Source organism: Cydia fagiglandana, chromosome 8 (genome assembly GCF_963556715.1).
Source record: "Cydia fagiglandana chromosome 8, ilCydFagi1.1, whole genome shotgun sequence".
Classification (NCBI taxonomy): domain Eukaryota; kingdom Metazoa; phylum Arthropoda; class Insecta; order Lepidoptera; family Tortricidae; genus Cydia; species Cydia fagiglandana.
In genome coordinates, this window is record NC_085939.1 from 9279519 (window position 1) to 9296303 (window position 16785).

Sequence of the window (16785 nt, forward strand, 5' to 3'; positions counted from 1 at the left end):
AACTCGGTTGTAACTTGTATTGTACCTAATTTACCTCGAAGAAATCATCTTGTGTTATCTCATCTCATATATCCTGAGCCACTCCGAGCCTCAAAATTTTCTAATATTCTATTTTATTTCTAGCTCTAAGTTTTAATGGAGATATTAGTGCTATTTGACTTAAAGTAAACTAGCTTTAATAGCTGAAACGTCGCTAATGTAGAACCAGATCCAGTTTAATCTATCTAGAGTCGGCATGAAATATAAATAAAATGGCGGAGTGCTCTCCTAAATTGATGTCGCTTAAACGAAAGATAGCATCTGACGTTTACCTTTATTAGAAGTTGGCAACTTTGCTGCTTATACTTTAATAAAATAAGCGTTTAACAACACTGAATTGCCGGAACTTTCTTTATTGTTAACTTAGTATTGTTGTTGGTTAAGGAATCTGCTAAAGTTTAACTTTGTGCTTTAATAACGCGATAGGTGTTAAAATGTGTGGTAAGTGACATGGCGATATGGCGTTCATCGAAAAACTGTTATTTATCTCTTCTTTTTGAAAAATTCTTACAAAGTTGAGGTAGATGTTCAAGATACGAGAGTGCGGCCATGGCAATATGTTATGACGTTTCATTAGTGCGAGGAAAACAAAACTTATGTTAAGTGTAATTATAAGCCCACATCATTAAAATTTGAATAATATTCGTATGTAATAGACTCCTATGATATGGTATCAATAAAATTAGGATAGGAAAGTATTAAAATTAGAATAATACGTTATACATTTATTATGATTCAAGTAATTGCTTCAAGTAAATCCCCAATGGGCCAGTACGTGGAGGGGACTATAGGCCAAGCCCTCTCGCGCATGAGATGAGGCCTGTGTCCAGCAGTGAGACTTATAAGGCTGTATTATTATTACATCATAAATATCGATAATACTCGAGAAGCTATATAATTAATTACTAGCACTGTTTTCTTCCACCGTCAAACAGGGGCGTGGGAGTGACGTCCCCGTTCGAATAGAGCATTCATAACGCAATAACTCAGGGTTGTCGCGGAATATCTTTAGATTTATCGGACGCCACCAGCTGCTAATGGAGAAAACCTGTAGCGAGGAAAAAGTGCAAAACTATTCTTGCATTTAGAACCGCGGCATGAGACAGGTAACAGGGATAGCGCAGGTGTTCGTGTGACAATCCTATTATTTTCCTTCATTATCTTTTTATTTCTTTCAGGTGTAGTGAAAGCTGATAGAATCTATTTTTTTAACTCTAATATTATGATTTAAAAAATAGTGATCTATAAAGGAACATAGGTACGAAAATATTTGAATACCTACTCAGGTTATGTCATCCTTTTGTTACTTAGCTATCAGGTACAAATCAATACCACTTCCTTTGTGCTCTTTAGGTACCATTACAGCGGTGAAATACTGAAGCATCGGGCATAAAAACGAATTGGCCCTCAAACAAACTTTCATGCCCCAACTTTCATACCTTAGGCCAAATACTGAAGCAATTGCTTTTATCTACAAAGGGCCCGAGAATACCCCACGTACTCGTTACAGCAAGGTCCGCCCATTGAATAAACTTCCCGAGAAAACTTGGGACCATGGAATTATTAAGTTCTACGTACCTCTGGAATGCGCTCTGTAAGAAATAATCAAGGACAATTCAATTAAAGTTGTTCTTACGATTAATTTGCAGCTAACAATTTAATTATTTTAATAAAATATTGTTACCTAACACGTGGAACCACTTACTTATTTAAAAGTAGGTAGGCTTGCCTAGCCTTGTGTACCTAATTAAAAAGATTTTCGAGAAAGTTAAGTATTTGAGTAAAGCATTATATAAATAGAATATGAAATATATTTTAACTATGTTGGGAGAGCGCTTTCCAGTTGTTCGTAGTTACAAACTGACTACTTCAATGCTTGGAACCCTTTTGAATGTTAGTGTTTACGCTCCCATCGCGAGCGATTTGTCAAAGAAAGTCGAGAGCGCAAATACAAGTAGGTATGGGAGGAGCGGGGCGAATCAACACGCCTTGTGTGGAACGAATTGTTTTTGCGAATGTATGGAGATTGTTGTTTGCGATTTAAGATCCAATTCCTTTATTTTGTGTCAGCGGCAAATAAGAAGTTCGTAATTCGAGCTCTTTCTTGTTTTGTTTAATGATGAGGGCCTCAAAGCAAAGGGCCGGAGCGGCGCGGCGGAGTGTCTATTTATTTGATTCATTTGCTGTTCGTTGTATTGTCAATTGTGAGGTATATTAGGCTGGGTAGGACCTATAGGTGCATGTTGTGTATATGTATAAGTAATATAAGGATATGTAGGTATGCTTGTTATTGTATAATCGTGTCCGATGTGAAATGACGGCTTGGCTTGAGCTGCCTACATCTACGAGTCAATGCTTAGCTGTCAGTCTAGCTGCCATTGGGCACACCACATAAGCCTCGCTTCGCATGATTGAGAGGGATTAAGCTACAGTCCCCACACTGACCAAAAGCGGGTTGGGAAATTTACATATTATCTTTAAATTTCTTCTATATGTGCCTCTTCGCTAAAAGCGATCAGGGTACGTGGCCAATATTTTTATCTAAATATATTACTACCTTTAGTTAGATAAGTTCCTTTAACCTACTTCAATATATCAATCAGGATTTCAACCCTCGACCATGGACAGTCACTCACCTGAATCACTAAATTACCGCCGTTAAAAGCAAAGTTTCCGGTAAAAGAAAGTTCACCGAAAATTCGGTTGAATTCGGGCTCATCTCATTATACTGGAGTCAGTTATGTAACGCTGCCATACATGACCCAAAATTTTTTTATTAAGCTATGAGCTTCATCACATCTGATATTTGAGTAATTCTAAGCATTTCTAGCCTGAAGTGGGGGGGAGGGTGGGGTACAAAGACGGCCGCCACCCGTCATCTTTAAAAAAAATCTACTCTGATCCTGGTGGGTACTAGGGCAAGTTTGGTATCATTTTCGTATAAACCAAAGACGTAGAATTCATTGCTGATATTTGTTTTTTTCAATTTCATAGTAATTTTACAAGAAAAACGTAAAAAGGTGAAAAATTTGGTTGGAGATTTTTGCTACGCGGAGCCGAAACTACAAAAGATAGAAAGTTGAAATTTGCACACTAGATTACATTTATAAAGTGTACCAGAGATAAGAAGCGATTTTGTGAAATTCAACCCCTAAGGGGGTTAAAAAGGGGATGAAAGTTTGTATGGGGTTCAAGTTTTATTTTAAGCTAGGAATTTGAAACTTCGTAAAACGATATATTATTAAAATACAAGAAAACTAATTTCAGCGTTTTTGAAAATTCATCCCCTAAGGTGGTGAAAAAGGAGTTGAAAGTTTGTATGGATATCAAAAAAAATTTCGAACGCGAGACTTGAATCTTTGTATTTGGGGATATTATTAAAAGACAGGAAAAGTAATTTCAGCGTTTTGTAAAATTCATCCCCTAACAGGGTTAAAAAGGGGTTGAAAGTTTGAATCCATTACAAATCCGAGTAGACACACATTTCTTATTGCCTCCCAGGCTTGAAATGCTTAGAATTACTCAAGGAACATATGTGATGAAGCTCATAGCTTAATAAAAAAATTTTGGGTCAACTTTATAACTGCTTCCGCTATTAAAGTTACATTTACATATAATACCTACACGTGTAACCCCATTCAATTACAAGTTTGCATAACAAACATCTCAAACATCTGGGAAGTAATAACATGGAAGAGTTGTACGAGGAACGTAAGAGTTAGTATTTAATTTAGTGCAACTTCGTATTAATTTAGTCTCTGGATCTTGGTTGGATACGGTGCGGGCCACGGTAGGTCATTAGAGCTGCTCGAAGTTAGGCTTTTCAATTGCATGCAGTTCGGAGTTTTACGATGCGATTCGACATGGTTAAATAAGAGCTGCCACGGAGTAAGAAAATATCTGGCAACTTATAAGGTAAACGTACTAGTGCTCGACATGCTAATGCCCAATAGATGACACCTTGCTGTCACCTCTATTGACAATGTCTTAAGTTTCAAGATGACATGTACTGGGACCGCGTCGATCACCAGTACATTTACATTACCTATATTTTTATTTTCAAACTCTTCGATCTGGATAACAATACGTAGATATTTAGAAAGCTCACATTTGTTGCAAACACAAAGCGATTTCTCGGCAGTAAAATACGCCGATTCCTTGCCATCACACTGATCCGTGAACTTCTTGTATGAAGTAGAAGTCAACGGTTTTAAATGCAACATTGATAGGGTCTCTATTGTTTCCCAAATAATTTTAAGTCATAATGTATTGTTTGTCCGAATTTTCGTTAGTCATAATTGGTTTTTCTCAGAAACGCGTAACTTTTCAGGATTGCCATAAAACAAACCTAACCTAACCTAACCTATCTATAGAATAACCTTAGGAAAATCCTGAAAAGTTAACGGTTTCAGTTTTATGACTAACGATAATATGACAAACAATACATTATGACTTAAAACTTTATGGGAAACAAAGGGACCCCAACATTGATAACATCATTTTACAATATATATGTGAATCCTTGTAATCATTTTCATGAAATATTTTTGTTTGGAAATATTTGGCAATGTTCATTTACATAGCATATTGTATGGTACCTACATGTAACCTCACCTAAGTGCCAAACCGCGACTTGTGAGAAGTTAATCATACCTACCAGGAAGCCTGTTCAGATAGTAATTTCTTGATATGAGACGGTTATGGACTACTATGATTATTGGAGCGTATAACCTTTAGGGTTATTACATAAAGGTAATAAAGCCTAAATAAAAAAGTTTTAGGCAAAAATTTAATTTTTGGTATAAACTTTTATGGCTGACTGTACTTTTTTTTCCACAGGCAATTAATACTCATCGAGACAATTCTAAAAACCCCAAACACAATTAGTTTGCGTTATTTCATCACAGTTCCTATGTCCACCTCCTGTCTCCATCATCAGATCAGCTCGATGGTGCCATAATATTGCATTGTCAGCCGACTTACGTTGTATGCAATATTTCAGCTCAATCGGAAACCGGGAAGTGGATCAAATTTAACTTGCAAGATTTGATTACACACAGACAGACAGGCAGACAACGGTCAGGTGAAACTAAATAAAAGCTTGTAAAAAAATCTCCTATGTAGATCAAGCGATACTGACACTCTGGCAACATTAGTCTTCGCCATGATTAACTGACCTGCCCCGGTCGCTCCCGTCGTTAGCATTAAGTGTATGTGAGCTGTAATCAATTTTCAGAGCTGTTAGCTTTTTTTGTCCCTTAGGTACTTTACGATATCCATATTACAAATATGGAAGGTAGAGATGAGGAAAACAATCTTCATGTATTAAAAAGTGTCCCTCAAAAACAATAAATAGGCCGCGCCGCGGCGCCACTGTGCATCGCGAACCAATTTTTGACGGTCTTTTAGCCTTGTCGGTAGTGACCCCGCTTATGAAGCAGGAGGTCCCGGGTTCGAATCCCGATAAGAGTATTTATTAGCTTTTTATTATTTGTATTTGTAGGTATTTAATACCAATATATAAATTAATATTGATATACATATGTAAGTTGAAAAAGATAGAGAACAGAAATTGTGATGACCAGCATCACTGGAGGAGGCCTTCACCCTCACAGGAGGGGTTGTTGCAGAATAAATTACAAAAAAATATAATTACTTACTACTTATTACATAACCAAGCATAATAGAACATTGATTTGAGGAATATTAAATATTATTGTAATACTAAACCTAATGTAAATTTAAGTTTATAATATTGTGTTTGTTTTACCGGCGAGAAATAAAAGGCTCTTTTTTGTTTTTCGTTTTTAATATTAATATAAAAGTAAAATATAAAAACACTTACAAAACAAAAAAAAAACACCCGAACACATTTTTATATATGTATAATGTAGTGGCGGATTTGCAGTCTTTGCCGCCCTAGGCCCCAGGCCCTGTAGCCGCCCCTTTCTCAGCACCCATCATATTGACTACATTTTGAGTTATTTCTTGTTAACATCAGCGAATGTTTTGTCACAATTTGCCTGCATCTGACCCTTGATCCAGTCTCTAGGTGTTGGTCGAGACTCTTCGCTATGAGACCGTCCGCTGAGACGACTATCGCAACAATGATCGTCGAGTCAACATCCCACATGGCGGTAATCTCGTATATAAAGTATTACTTACCTAAGTATCACTAGTGAGATTGAGTTGGAAATCAAAACCTGAGTGTGCGCGCTGCGCGGTAGTTTTCAGCGAATGCGAGTTCTTAGTTCGGGGCGAACTATTAGTAATTAAGACAATAACTTGGCATTTTTCCTATTCATTTTAGTTTTGGTTTTGGCTGCGGCGTAACGTTTATTTTTATATTTTGCCAGAAAGTGGGCTCGCATAACTACGTACATATCGATAACATTTTTTAAATATATGTTTGAAATGGTCGACACGTCCAACTTTTATCAATGCTCCTTTTAGTCATTCTTGCGTAATTTCACTGATCGTCTCCATATTGGTTAAAGCTTTGCTTATTACTCTTAACATACATTTCTCTATCGTTTTGGTCAGATTGAATAGATCGTCACTAGCATAAATTAACCCGCCGTATAAATCCATTTTATCGATTACGTCGTTTCTCACTAACAGTGTTCCCTCATTAGGACTCATTTGTATGAGTTTCAAACAATTATTGCATTTTACGATTTTTCGCAATTTGCGGACGATGTACCCAGCAATGTAAGACTGCACCGCGTCACTGGTGACAGCCTCGTTGTAGTCATGGTCTTCATAACCATCAATCAATGGTTCACCATTATCTAGTATATGGTCGAGGCTTTCCAGCCATGCTTGCTTAGCCTCGTTTGAACCAGTTACCATATCCTTTGCTCCTAGTAAGTTCTTCAGCAAATCTTTGCCGGAAACGTTACAACCTTTCGGAGGGCGTATTAGGGAAAAACAAGACGCCAATCGGTAAACTTGTGCAAACATTTTGGGATCAGGGTGATCGTTTCCTCCACACGAATATCTCATGACGGAGAAAAATCTCTGAAAACAAGTCAAAATTATTATTCAATAAAAAATATAGGACATCGGGTCTCAAACTATCTCCATAATTTTATCTAAATTGGTTCAGCGGTTTAAGCGTGAAGAGGTAACAGACACACTTTTGCATTTATAATAGTACTAATATTTGTATGGCTATGTTCGTTTTTTTAGCATTAGAAAGAAGGTAAGCGATAAAAAACGTCCACAGCCCAAAGTTACGCCTCATTTCAAAAGAATTAAACCCAAAAACACCAGGCAGAAATATATTGATGGGTACATTAAGTATATGGACTAGGTAGGAACTGTATCCAAAAAAAAATATGTGCCACCTGTCATGCTTAACGGAGCTCTCTTAGACAGAGTACAGAGTTTCAAGTACCTAGGGCATATTGTTACTGCGGACCTCAAGGATGATGTGGATATGGAGCGGGAGCGGAGGGCGTTGTGCGTAAGGGCGAACATGTTGGCTCGCAGGTTTGCTCGTTGTAGTAGTGACGTGAAGATAACGCTTTTCAAAGCGTACTGCACGTCGCTGTACACGTGTGGCCTGTGGGCGGACTACACGCAAAGAGCGTACAACGCGCTCCGCGTCCAGTACAATAACGCATTCAGGGCGGTGTTGGGGCTGCCCCGCTACTGTAGCGCTTCGGGCATGTTCGCGGGGGCCCACACGGCCTGTTTCCACGCCACCATGCGCGTGCGCGCAGCTGCGCTGGTGCGGCGCGTGCGGGCCAGCGCCAACACTGTCCTGGCGATGATCGCAGATCGGCTTGACTGTCCTTATATTGTGCACTGTTGCAACAGGCATGTAAGGACAGGTGTAGGTTAGTTTTGTATGTATTGTTGTGTTTTTGTGTATATATTGTATATCATTATTCTTTAATGTGATTTGTAAATTTTTAAATTTTATTGTTAATTTTAGTAGATTATATTTAAATGTAATGTTATTAATGTCTCCAAAAGTAAGGCAGCATACATGATGCAGATTCCATACAAGCAGATTCATATTAAGGTTAACTGGAAGAGATCCCTTTCAGGGATAAGTTCGCCTTTGTTGTATTTAATTGACTCTGTAACTGTGTTTCTCGTGTTTATATTTCTATGTACAATAAAGTAAATACATACATACATACATACATATTCATTGGATTACATAATTAGTAATTATTAATTACCTCCAACGGATCTTGAGATAGGGTTGCTGTCATCAAATACTTGTAATCACATGCAACATTCAGCATATCCAAAATTTCAAGTGTTGCCCGTAAAGTTACTTTTAATCCAGTTAACGTGCTCCTTGACACAGGTATTTTTTTTTTCGAGCTTTTCCCAGTCTGCAAGGAATTCTAAAAATTCCTGGATTGCCTGAAAAAAGTATTTCTTCATTAAGTAAACAAGCTTCAAAGCTATACAATGAAATATTAAGAGGAAAGGGGACGGCCGCTTCTCTACACAAAAGTATAGTCAGTAGTAGACATTTACAGATAGTAAGGAGCAAAAAATATATAAATGTAATACATACAAATTTTTAAATGTTCCTAATTTTTATATTAAACTAAAAATTACAGTATAGGCTGTATAGGTGCCAAGGAATATATTCAGATTGCGAGGCGGCGGCGGTTCCGGCATATTAACATTAACACATAATATTCACTACCAGCAACGCATAATTATATTAATTCTAATTATAATCGGCATAAAATATTCTTCACTATAAGAGGTATCTACTAACAAAAATACATTAAAAGGTTGGCTACTTCTGGTTTAAGGCACCGTCCGGCCGGTCTTTCTTTATGACGGTCTTCCCTTAAATGTTATAGTGAGTAGACGGACTTAGCTGATAGACGGTCTTCTCCGCATTGACCTTAATTTTAATCGCCAACTATTTCTTACCTTTCTTCGTCTGCAATTTTCATTCACGTACAGAGCATCTCTTGGTATACGCGAAGACATAGCTTGTATCAAATTGAATACAAGATCAATAAATTTTTGTGTTGCAGTTGAATCCTTCAATTCCTCGCAATAGGGTTGATAGTGAGCCATGGCGACCGAAATTTCGTGACCAAACACCTGTTTTTATAAGATTAATAATATTAGTTTTGATGAGCCGAAAGTCCTACGAAATAAATCCGGACAATCAATGAAAATTATTGATTATATTTATAGGTACATACTTCAGTTGCAAGAGGAACATTCATTACTTGAAAACCTTTCGGTTTCAAATGCGCTGGTGTTAACTTGTAAGCGATTTTTAAGTTAGGCTGACGATAATTCTCTTCCTCTAATACCGCTTCCCAATGTCTTTTTTTCACAGTTCCGTAAGGGGTCTGAAAAAAGAATATTACATTAGTTTGACTTGGTATTATCATTTTATACAAGGCGAAATTGTTATCTCTGACCAAACTCTGAGGGGTGAATATAGGTCATACTTAACAACTTATACTATGGGACCAGCCCCGAAATCGTGAAAAAAAATCTGCTGTCTCATACATATTGCGGTGAATCAGTAGAGTCAATGTTTTCTATTAAACAGGCGATTTCTTTTTCCTGATTTCAGGGTTGGCTATAGTAAAAGTTGTTCAGTATGACCTACATATTCACCCCTCAGAGTTTGGTCAGATATAATAATTACACCTTGTATATTTTTAAAATTATCATTACTCATGCATTACTCTTAATTAACCTTGAACTCTTGTAGCTTATCATCCAAAGTAGATGTTCGAAAACATTTCACTAAATGATTAAAATCTGAAATCATCCATAACCGTCGTGAGCAGTCACAAGGGTGTTCACAGCTAACAGTGTCTTCATTTACACCGAATATTTTCCATACTCCTCGGTTCCAAGGTGCACCGTCCATCATGACAGCATCAACACAAATTCCGCTGTTTTCCATTAAAACAATACACTCTAAAACTAGTTTATGTAGCGGTTCGCTTTTGCATGAATTTTTCGATAAAAAGCAACCTAAGGCTTGAACCCATCTACCTCGAAAAGGCACAAACTTGAACACCAAAGCATGGTCCGCTGTTGTATTTTTTAAATTATCTGGAGTGTGTTGCCCCAGGTCAACAAAACCATTAAATTTCATGGTTTGAGAATCAAAATAAACGCCTTCACTTAATTTCATTTCATCCACTAAAATAACTCCTCGTTTCTCCTCCTTCTTCATCGCCTCACATCTTTCTTTTAAACTAAAGAAAGTAGAGGATTGGAATCCATATGCAGAACAGCTGATTTTGCTGAGATACTTATTTAAAGTTTGTACAGAAGGAAGGGGTAAAATATTTCTTTTACGTATAAATTCATACGTATTCCTGCTTTTTATACGTATCAACATGCACTCATAAATCCATTCTAACGTATATCGACGACCTTTTGTATTATTTTTTTTCGCGGCTTCAAAACATGATCTCACGGCATTTTGAAATTCTTCAGGTAGTTTTGAAATAGATGCTTGTACTACGGTATCCGATTTCTTTGCACACTGCGCCTTAGCCAAGGAAATTTTCTCTCTTAATTGGATATTCTTCAATTATATGAACGGTCGATATGAAATTCGTTACTCAAGTAGGTACAATGTATAAAGTTATAAGCCGACAAGATATTGTAGTAATTAAAATGTGGCAACATCGTAGTGTCGTCCCGTTTTCTTAGATTGATTTGAAAGGGACGACACTACGATGTTGCCACTTTTTAATTTCTACAATTTCTTGTTGGTCTATAAGCGGGTGTGCGAATAAAAAACAACAGCTAAGTAAAGTGGTATCCAGACGGGACTGATCAAATCGGTTGATTTTATCAGAAATGAAATTGGCGTCAATCTCTAATTTTAGATTTATGGTGATATTAGAGCCCTCTACATTGAAAAAATCCAGAAATGGTATCCAGACTGGCCTTACAAATTGGTATTCTTGCATCTGCACTTCATTTTATCGGTAATATCGGTCATTATCGGCGGTTGAATTCGGCGAGCCAAATTGGTATTTGCATCCGCACTTCGATCCTGATTCGATCGGGCAATTGAATCAGATTGGCGAAAAATTTACTAATCTGGATACGCCTTAAGGGATTTCGAAATGATTTCGAAAAATATGTATGAAAACTTCTTGCTCAAGTTTCTTTTTGTATTATTTTACGTCTTCAATTATACAAATACAGTATATTATAGCGTCGCCTAGTACCCATAGTACAACTTTTGCTTAGTTTGGGGCTAGGTTGACCTGTGTAAAGGCCAGTACACAATGGGCCAGCGTGGGCCAGTCTGGGGGACGCATTTATGCGTTAGAGGGAGCAAGTGATATTGCTATCTCATTCTACCGCATGGCAGCGTCCCTTGGCCTGGCCGGCGCTGGCCCATTGTGTACAGGGGCCTTTAGATGTCCCCTAATATTTATTTATTTAATATGTTTTTGATAAAAAGCCGTAACAGACTACCGCACCATACCGCGACTTTAGTGCGGTGCGGCGCACGTATCGATAGTCGTAAGGTGGTCGCCGTACGTGTGTTAAGAGCCCCCTCCAGACTATGCGCGTGAATCGCGGGCGAAGCCGCGAACGCGAGTGTGGAGTCCAGAACGCAGACCTGCGAAATCGACTCCACACTCGCGTTCGCGGCTTCGCCCGCGATTCACGCGCATAGTCTGGAGGGGGCTAAGGATGTAGCTATAATTTGGAGCGTGAAAGAGATATTTTAACCGCACCATCAAGGTCGTGGCGCGGTGCGGTAGTCTGTTACGGCTTTAATGCCGGCTACATACGTAACGATAAATCGTTGCGATAAAACTGTGCAGTCCGATTGTCCGATTGTCGATTATCGTAACGATTTGTCCAAGGGTCCAACCTTTTCTGTTCTCTTTCAAGGCGCAGCAACTAGTATCATTTCTCTCTCCTCGCTCGTTAAAAATGCCGTTTGTCAAAAAAGGACAACCATACTGTTGACAAGGTGGACTTCAAATCAAGTGTTGCCTTTCTTGATGCGCCCAGTCTGTATATGTGTGCGTATAAGCGTATATGTGTGCTCTTTTAGGGATGCGAAAAGTCGATTTTAGTCATGTTATATATCGATAAACGCTACACAGCGGAACAAAATAGCGATTAATTGAAGCTTCAATATCTTCGTTAAATATAAACATAATTGAAATGCTAATGGATAATGAATATATTATAATATAATAATATAATTCAATTATTGCGGAACACATATTTTAGGAGGTATTTATGTATTTTAACTAAATATCTGAACTTTCCCTTGGTTCCCTGCTGGGGCGTGACTATAAAATTGTAATCTGATAACCACAATAAAGAATAAAAGCGTTTTTGGTCATTTTAGGTATCGTTAAGCCTTTGAAGTAAAATTAAAATTGCAAGAAATGTCGATAGTTTATCGATATGACTTTATCGACATGGCTACAGCAACGTGGGCCTCATTGTTAATCGTACACTAAACAAAAGTGGCAACAGTGACAGCTGGCTGAGACTACGTCTCTATATATCATAAGTCTATGGATTTGTCATACACACGGTTCGATTTATCTGCACAGTCGGACTGCACAGTTTTATCGCAACGATTTATCGTTACGTATGTAGCCGGCATAAGCCTTACCGTCCTCTTCAGACGCTTGCATTTATGTACAAGATTTGAAGCGCGCCGTTTAGCTTCTGCCATTTTTTGTAATAGAGTTGAAGTGGAATTACGGTTCTGCAAACGATTTCGTAATATTCGACAAGATTTACATCTTGGGTACTGTTGATTTCTTTCGTAAGTATCATCACCAATAATCACACCTTTACAAAATCTGAAAATTGATGTAATTATTAGATAAATTCGTTTTTATCTTTTATTAATTATTATTCTCCTGTACCATTGTTTATGTATAAATAGTGCTTTAATCTACAGGTACCTACATAATAAGAGTTCTTAAAATACACATAAAAGTCGAGTTTTAATAGGATAGGTTCAAGAATTAAGACCTATTTAATGTACCGTTACATACAATATTTTTAATGACAAAAATGTGAAATAAAATCAAGGCTTACGAGTTATCCTTTTATTTTAAATACAACTGTTACATTATGGTATATATATTCATAAGACGACTGCAAACAGTTGTATTATCGCCTACACCCATAGTACAAGCTTTGGGGCTAGGTTCCTCGTATTCGAAATGAAAAGTAGAGTGTTTAACTCGGGTGAATGGCATCATTTTAGCCTCGGACTATACTCTCACTGCGTTCATCCCTTGGTTAACAATCTACCAAAACTTACTTATTGTCGTCAATCTGAGTACCAACGCACAAAGGCCATCTTTCAACCGATTTTAAGTAATCGTAGGTGTTGTCATATGAATTAATTTTCTCCTTTAGTGGCAATTGTTCATTATTGGGAAAAATTACCTGCAATTAAATAGCAATTATGTTTCGTTACAAATTCAAATCATGCCAACCGAATTTTATTGTTACATTAATAAACACTTACAGTGACAGTTAGATCATCGTTTAAACGTATATGATGTTTAATCTTCTGAGTTTTTGGATCCATTCGCATAAATTCCAGCCCATTAGGATTTTCTGCATGTAGCCAAAAAGGCGGCAACAACGAAAATGCCCGAAACTTACTTTTAAAATTCTCTATTGGATTTATTGTTACATTAGTATCCTGATATTGACTAAACAATGGTTCCGCAAAGTCCTGTTGTATCATTTCATAATCCATTAAATAATTAGAATCATTTTGATCTTCTGATAATTCCTGTTGCTCGGCATTGATTTGTTGTTGCTGCTCGTCCTTAGGTTGATTGGGGTATGGACGGTATGGTTCGAAAGATTCCTCTATGTGAATAGTATTGGCTTGGAGTTCATGTTCGGGAATGGGAATAAACTGATGCTCAATCGTGGGCACAGCTTCTTCCTTAAGCGTTTTTCTTTGTGTAGGAATATATTTGAGCTCTCCTTTAATAGTTAACTTTTCGTACATATTTATATTTTCTTCTTTAAAATGAAGATGGCAAATATAATCATTTGCTTTTAATGCAATTCCTAACGACTTTTTCCAACTTTCTAACCGTGCCGGAGTCTGAGAATAAATAGAAAAATGAAGAATTGTTGAAGTGAAATTGTGAATTTTATAAGAAAAATATAAAAATCACAATATAATATTTTATTAAATAACTAGCGACCGGCTTCGCACTATAGTTCGTTTTTTTTTTGTAAATTTTGTTTGAAATTAGGTAAACAATCTTGATGTGTCTTTTAATTGAAAAACACATTTTAAAAATAAGTTACGGCAAATATGTAACAATTATGAATCTAATACGATCATTCTTATATATTATTCTGCTTTCATCAGTAATAGTTTTTGAATTTTAAAAAGCGTTTTTCAATTAAAAGACATGTCAAAATCGCTTACCTTCTTGCAAGTTCTTTCTAATGCTAAAAAAAAACGAACTATAGTCAACAAATTATATACGTAAACCTTCCTCAAGAATCACTCTATTGATACATGAAAATCGAACTGAAACCGTCCAGTAGTTTGTTTATCGCAAAGATACATTCAAACCCACGAACAGACAGTCGCGGCGGGGGACTTTGTTTTATAAGGTGTAGTGAAAATTACATACTTACCGTTGGTTGGAAAAAAGATACGGATTTCGTAACATTTTTCTGTTTTTTCCTCTTACGCCCACTTTGGCAACTGTTTACGATGCAAACTTTTCCCATTTTTACTATAGAAAATATATCCTATAGCGGTGGATTTGCCCTAAAGCCCCACATTCACACTCCTACCTTGTAGGCCGCCTCGTAGTCCACGTCGTTGGGTAGGATTGTGTATGGGGGTTGCGGACTACGAGTCGTCCTACCGTTTAGCCGTTTGTAGGACGGCTCGTAGTCCGCAACCCCCATACACAATCCTACCCAACGAGGCGGACTACGAGGCGGCCTACAAGGTAGGAGTGTGAATGTGGGGCTTAAGGCCTGGTAAGCCCAGGCCCGAGGTGGCTAGATAACAGAGGTGGCAGTCTATATGATGCGTACTGAGACAGGGGCGGCTAGTTTTACTGCACAAGGAAATCCTAAATTAAATAAATCACTTTATGAAAATTTTTAATAAAATTTCAAAAAACTGACAGCGCACTTCACTCAGTCAATAAGGTCTAAATTCATGTTAGTTCCCGGTGCTACCTACTAGCGCCACCGGAGAGATTTCGAACTATTCTTTATACTGACAGCTGGACACTTTTACAACCGTCTTATCATAAAAGATAGCTCTCCTTTACTTCTACACTCCATAATTACAAATTATTTAATCGTATGACATACTATTTTAAACAAAACAAAAAACTATTAAATACAGAATAGACACAGTCGCAGTTCTTGAAAAAGGGTATAATAATGTAATTATTTTTTTTAAGTTATAATAATTAGTTTTTTAATGTTAAGTGTTTCTAGATTAGGTATGCCATTAGTGAGTGCATTATAACTTAAAAGATATTCTTATCTTTTAAAGAAAACCAATGTGCTTTATTTCTTTTTAAATTTGTATACCTACCTCTAAAAAAATCCTAATATTACTAGCTCTCGTCCCCGTCTCCGTTCGCAGGCCCTACCGGTCGTGGTGAAGATTCTTACTGAATAATGATGATTATTTTTCACAACCTCAAAAATCCTTATACCTACAGCGGTGTGCACTCACCGCATTAGTAAAGAAAGCCTCATCTAGCCGACTTGCATATGCTTACTTAAATGTCTAACTTGAGTGATTTTTCTTGCCGTTTCTTCTAGGATATCTCTAAAGTTTATTTAAAACAGATAGGAAGATATCAAAGTGTTAAATTTATTACTTACTTAATAATGATTTATCAATTTCGTAATTTATTAAATAAATAACATTAAAATGTCCACACAAGAATTTATTAAGGTGTATTCGGGTAATACCGAATGTCGGATAATTCCGAAATTCAGATGAAAATCACCCTTAATTCCATCATAATAAAAGTCTCTCTTCGGAATTATCCGACAGTTTTCGACATTCGGAATTACCCGAGTAAACCTTATATCACTTATATTATTGGTCGAAAGACATTAGGTAGAGTCCTTGTTTGGAATTAATATTGCTCAGTAGTACTCCTGTCATATTGGTGCTAAGAATAAATACATAATAATTTAGTTACGGAGCTGACGTGCACTAGGGTTCATTACACATCGCAATATCACTGACGAAATTTTGCTCCTGGTATGGCTGGCGGTCTATAAATACCTAATGTGAAATATTTTTGGTGTGATTTTTTCACCTTAAACCAGTGGTGGGCAAAGTATGAAGCAACATAAAAACTAGTTTGATGTATTCAAAAGGTACTTAAATACACAATGCAGTCCGTAGCGGCCCCCTTTTTTTAAATATCTTTCGTAAAATTTAAATAATCTCGATTATTTAGCAGTGGCGCTAGTGTGCACGTTGAAGGGCTCTTAATACGTAAATACTGGTATTAACTCAAACAACAATATCTTAAAGTTGCATATTGCATAACATTACCTCTAGCAGGAAAATTACGCTCAGCGTATCGATGCGAGGAGTAATTAGACGGTGAAACTGTGATTTCAACTTTAGTTGAATCAATATAAGGTAGTGTTTGCAATAACGTTGTTAGGTGTGATAGGTTTGGTGAGAAATGTTGGTTTTGCATTTGATCCTATTGTGATCGTCGCAATCGAGTATCTGATACTGAT

At 37.0% G+C, this 16785-nt stretch overlaps 1 protein-coding gene across 3 annotated transcripts; it reads right to left on the bottom strand.

The window, feature by feature from the left end:
• Positions 1-5363: 5363 nt before the first annotated feature.
• LOC134666644 (uncharacterized) lies at positions 5364-14114 on the bottom strand. Of its 3 annotated transcripts, none has more exons than XM_063523863.1 (5): positions 13538-14114; positions 13328-13455; positions 12665-12857; positions 8235-8424; positions 5364-7059 (listed from the first exon to the last, which is right to left on the bottom strand). In XM_063523863.1, exons 1-4 carry the CDS (start codon positions 14033-14035, stop codon positions 8311-8313), a joined length of 933 nt encoding a protein of 310 aa, XP_063379933.1. In that variant the 5' UTR covers positions 14036-14114; the 3' UTR covers positions 5364-7059; positions 8235-8310. The 3 variants fall into 3 exon arrangements, 2 of the variants coding, with proteins under 2 accessions (XP_063379933.1, XP_063379935.1); XR_010098538.1 differs by lacking the exons at positions 12665-12857; positions 13328-13455; positions 13538-14114 and adding exons at positions 8953-9129; positions 9234-9386; positions 10048-10159 and having other exon boundaries at positions 5369-7059; XM_063523865.1 differs by lacking the exons at positions 12665-12857; positions 13328-13455; positions 13538-14114 and adding exons at positions 8953-9129; positions 9234-9386; positions 9743-10079 and having other exon boundaries at positions 5369-7059.
• Between the last annotated feature and the right edge of the window lie 2671 nt (positions 14115-16785).

What these genes read in the sequence shown, in the direction of transcription:
- LOC134666644 (XM_063523863.1), bottom strand. Translation starts at nt 14,035, where the DNA reads ATGTACGAAAAGTTAACTATTAAAGGAGAGCTCAAATATATTCCTACA. An exon ending in ACGATGATCTAACTGTCACT is followed by an intron (nt 13,456 to 13,537) that starts GTAAGTGTTTAT and finishes ATTTAATTGCAG; the next exon opens with GTAATTTTTCCCAATAATGA. An exon ending in GCAAGCGTCTGAAGAGGACG is followed by an intron (nt 8,425 to 12,664) that starts GTAAGGCTTATG and finishes TACTTTTTTCAG; the next exon opens with GCAATCCAGGAATTTTTAGA.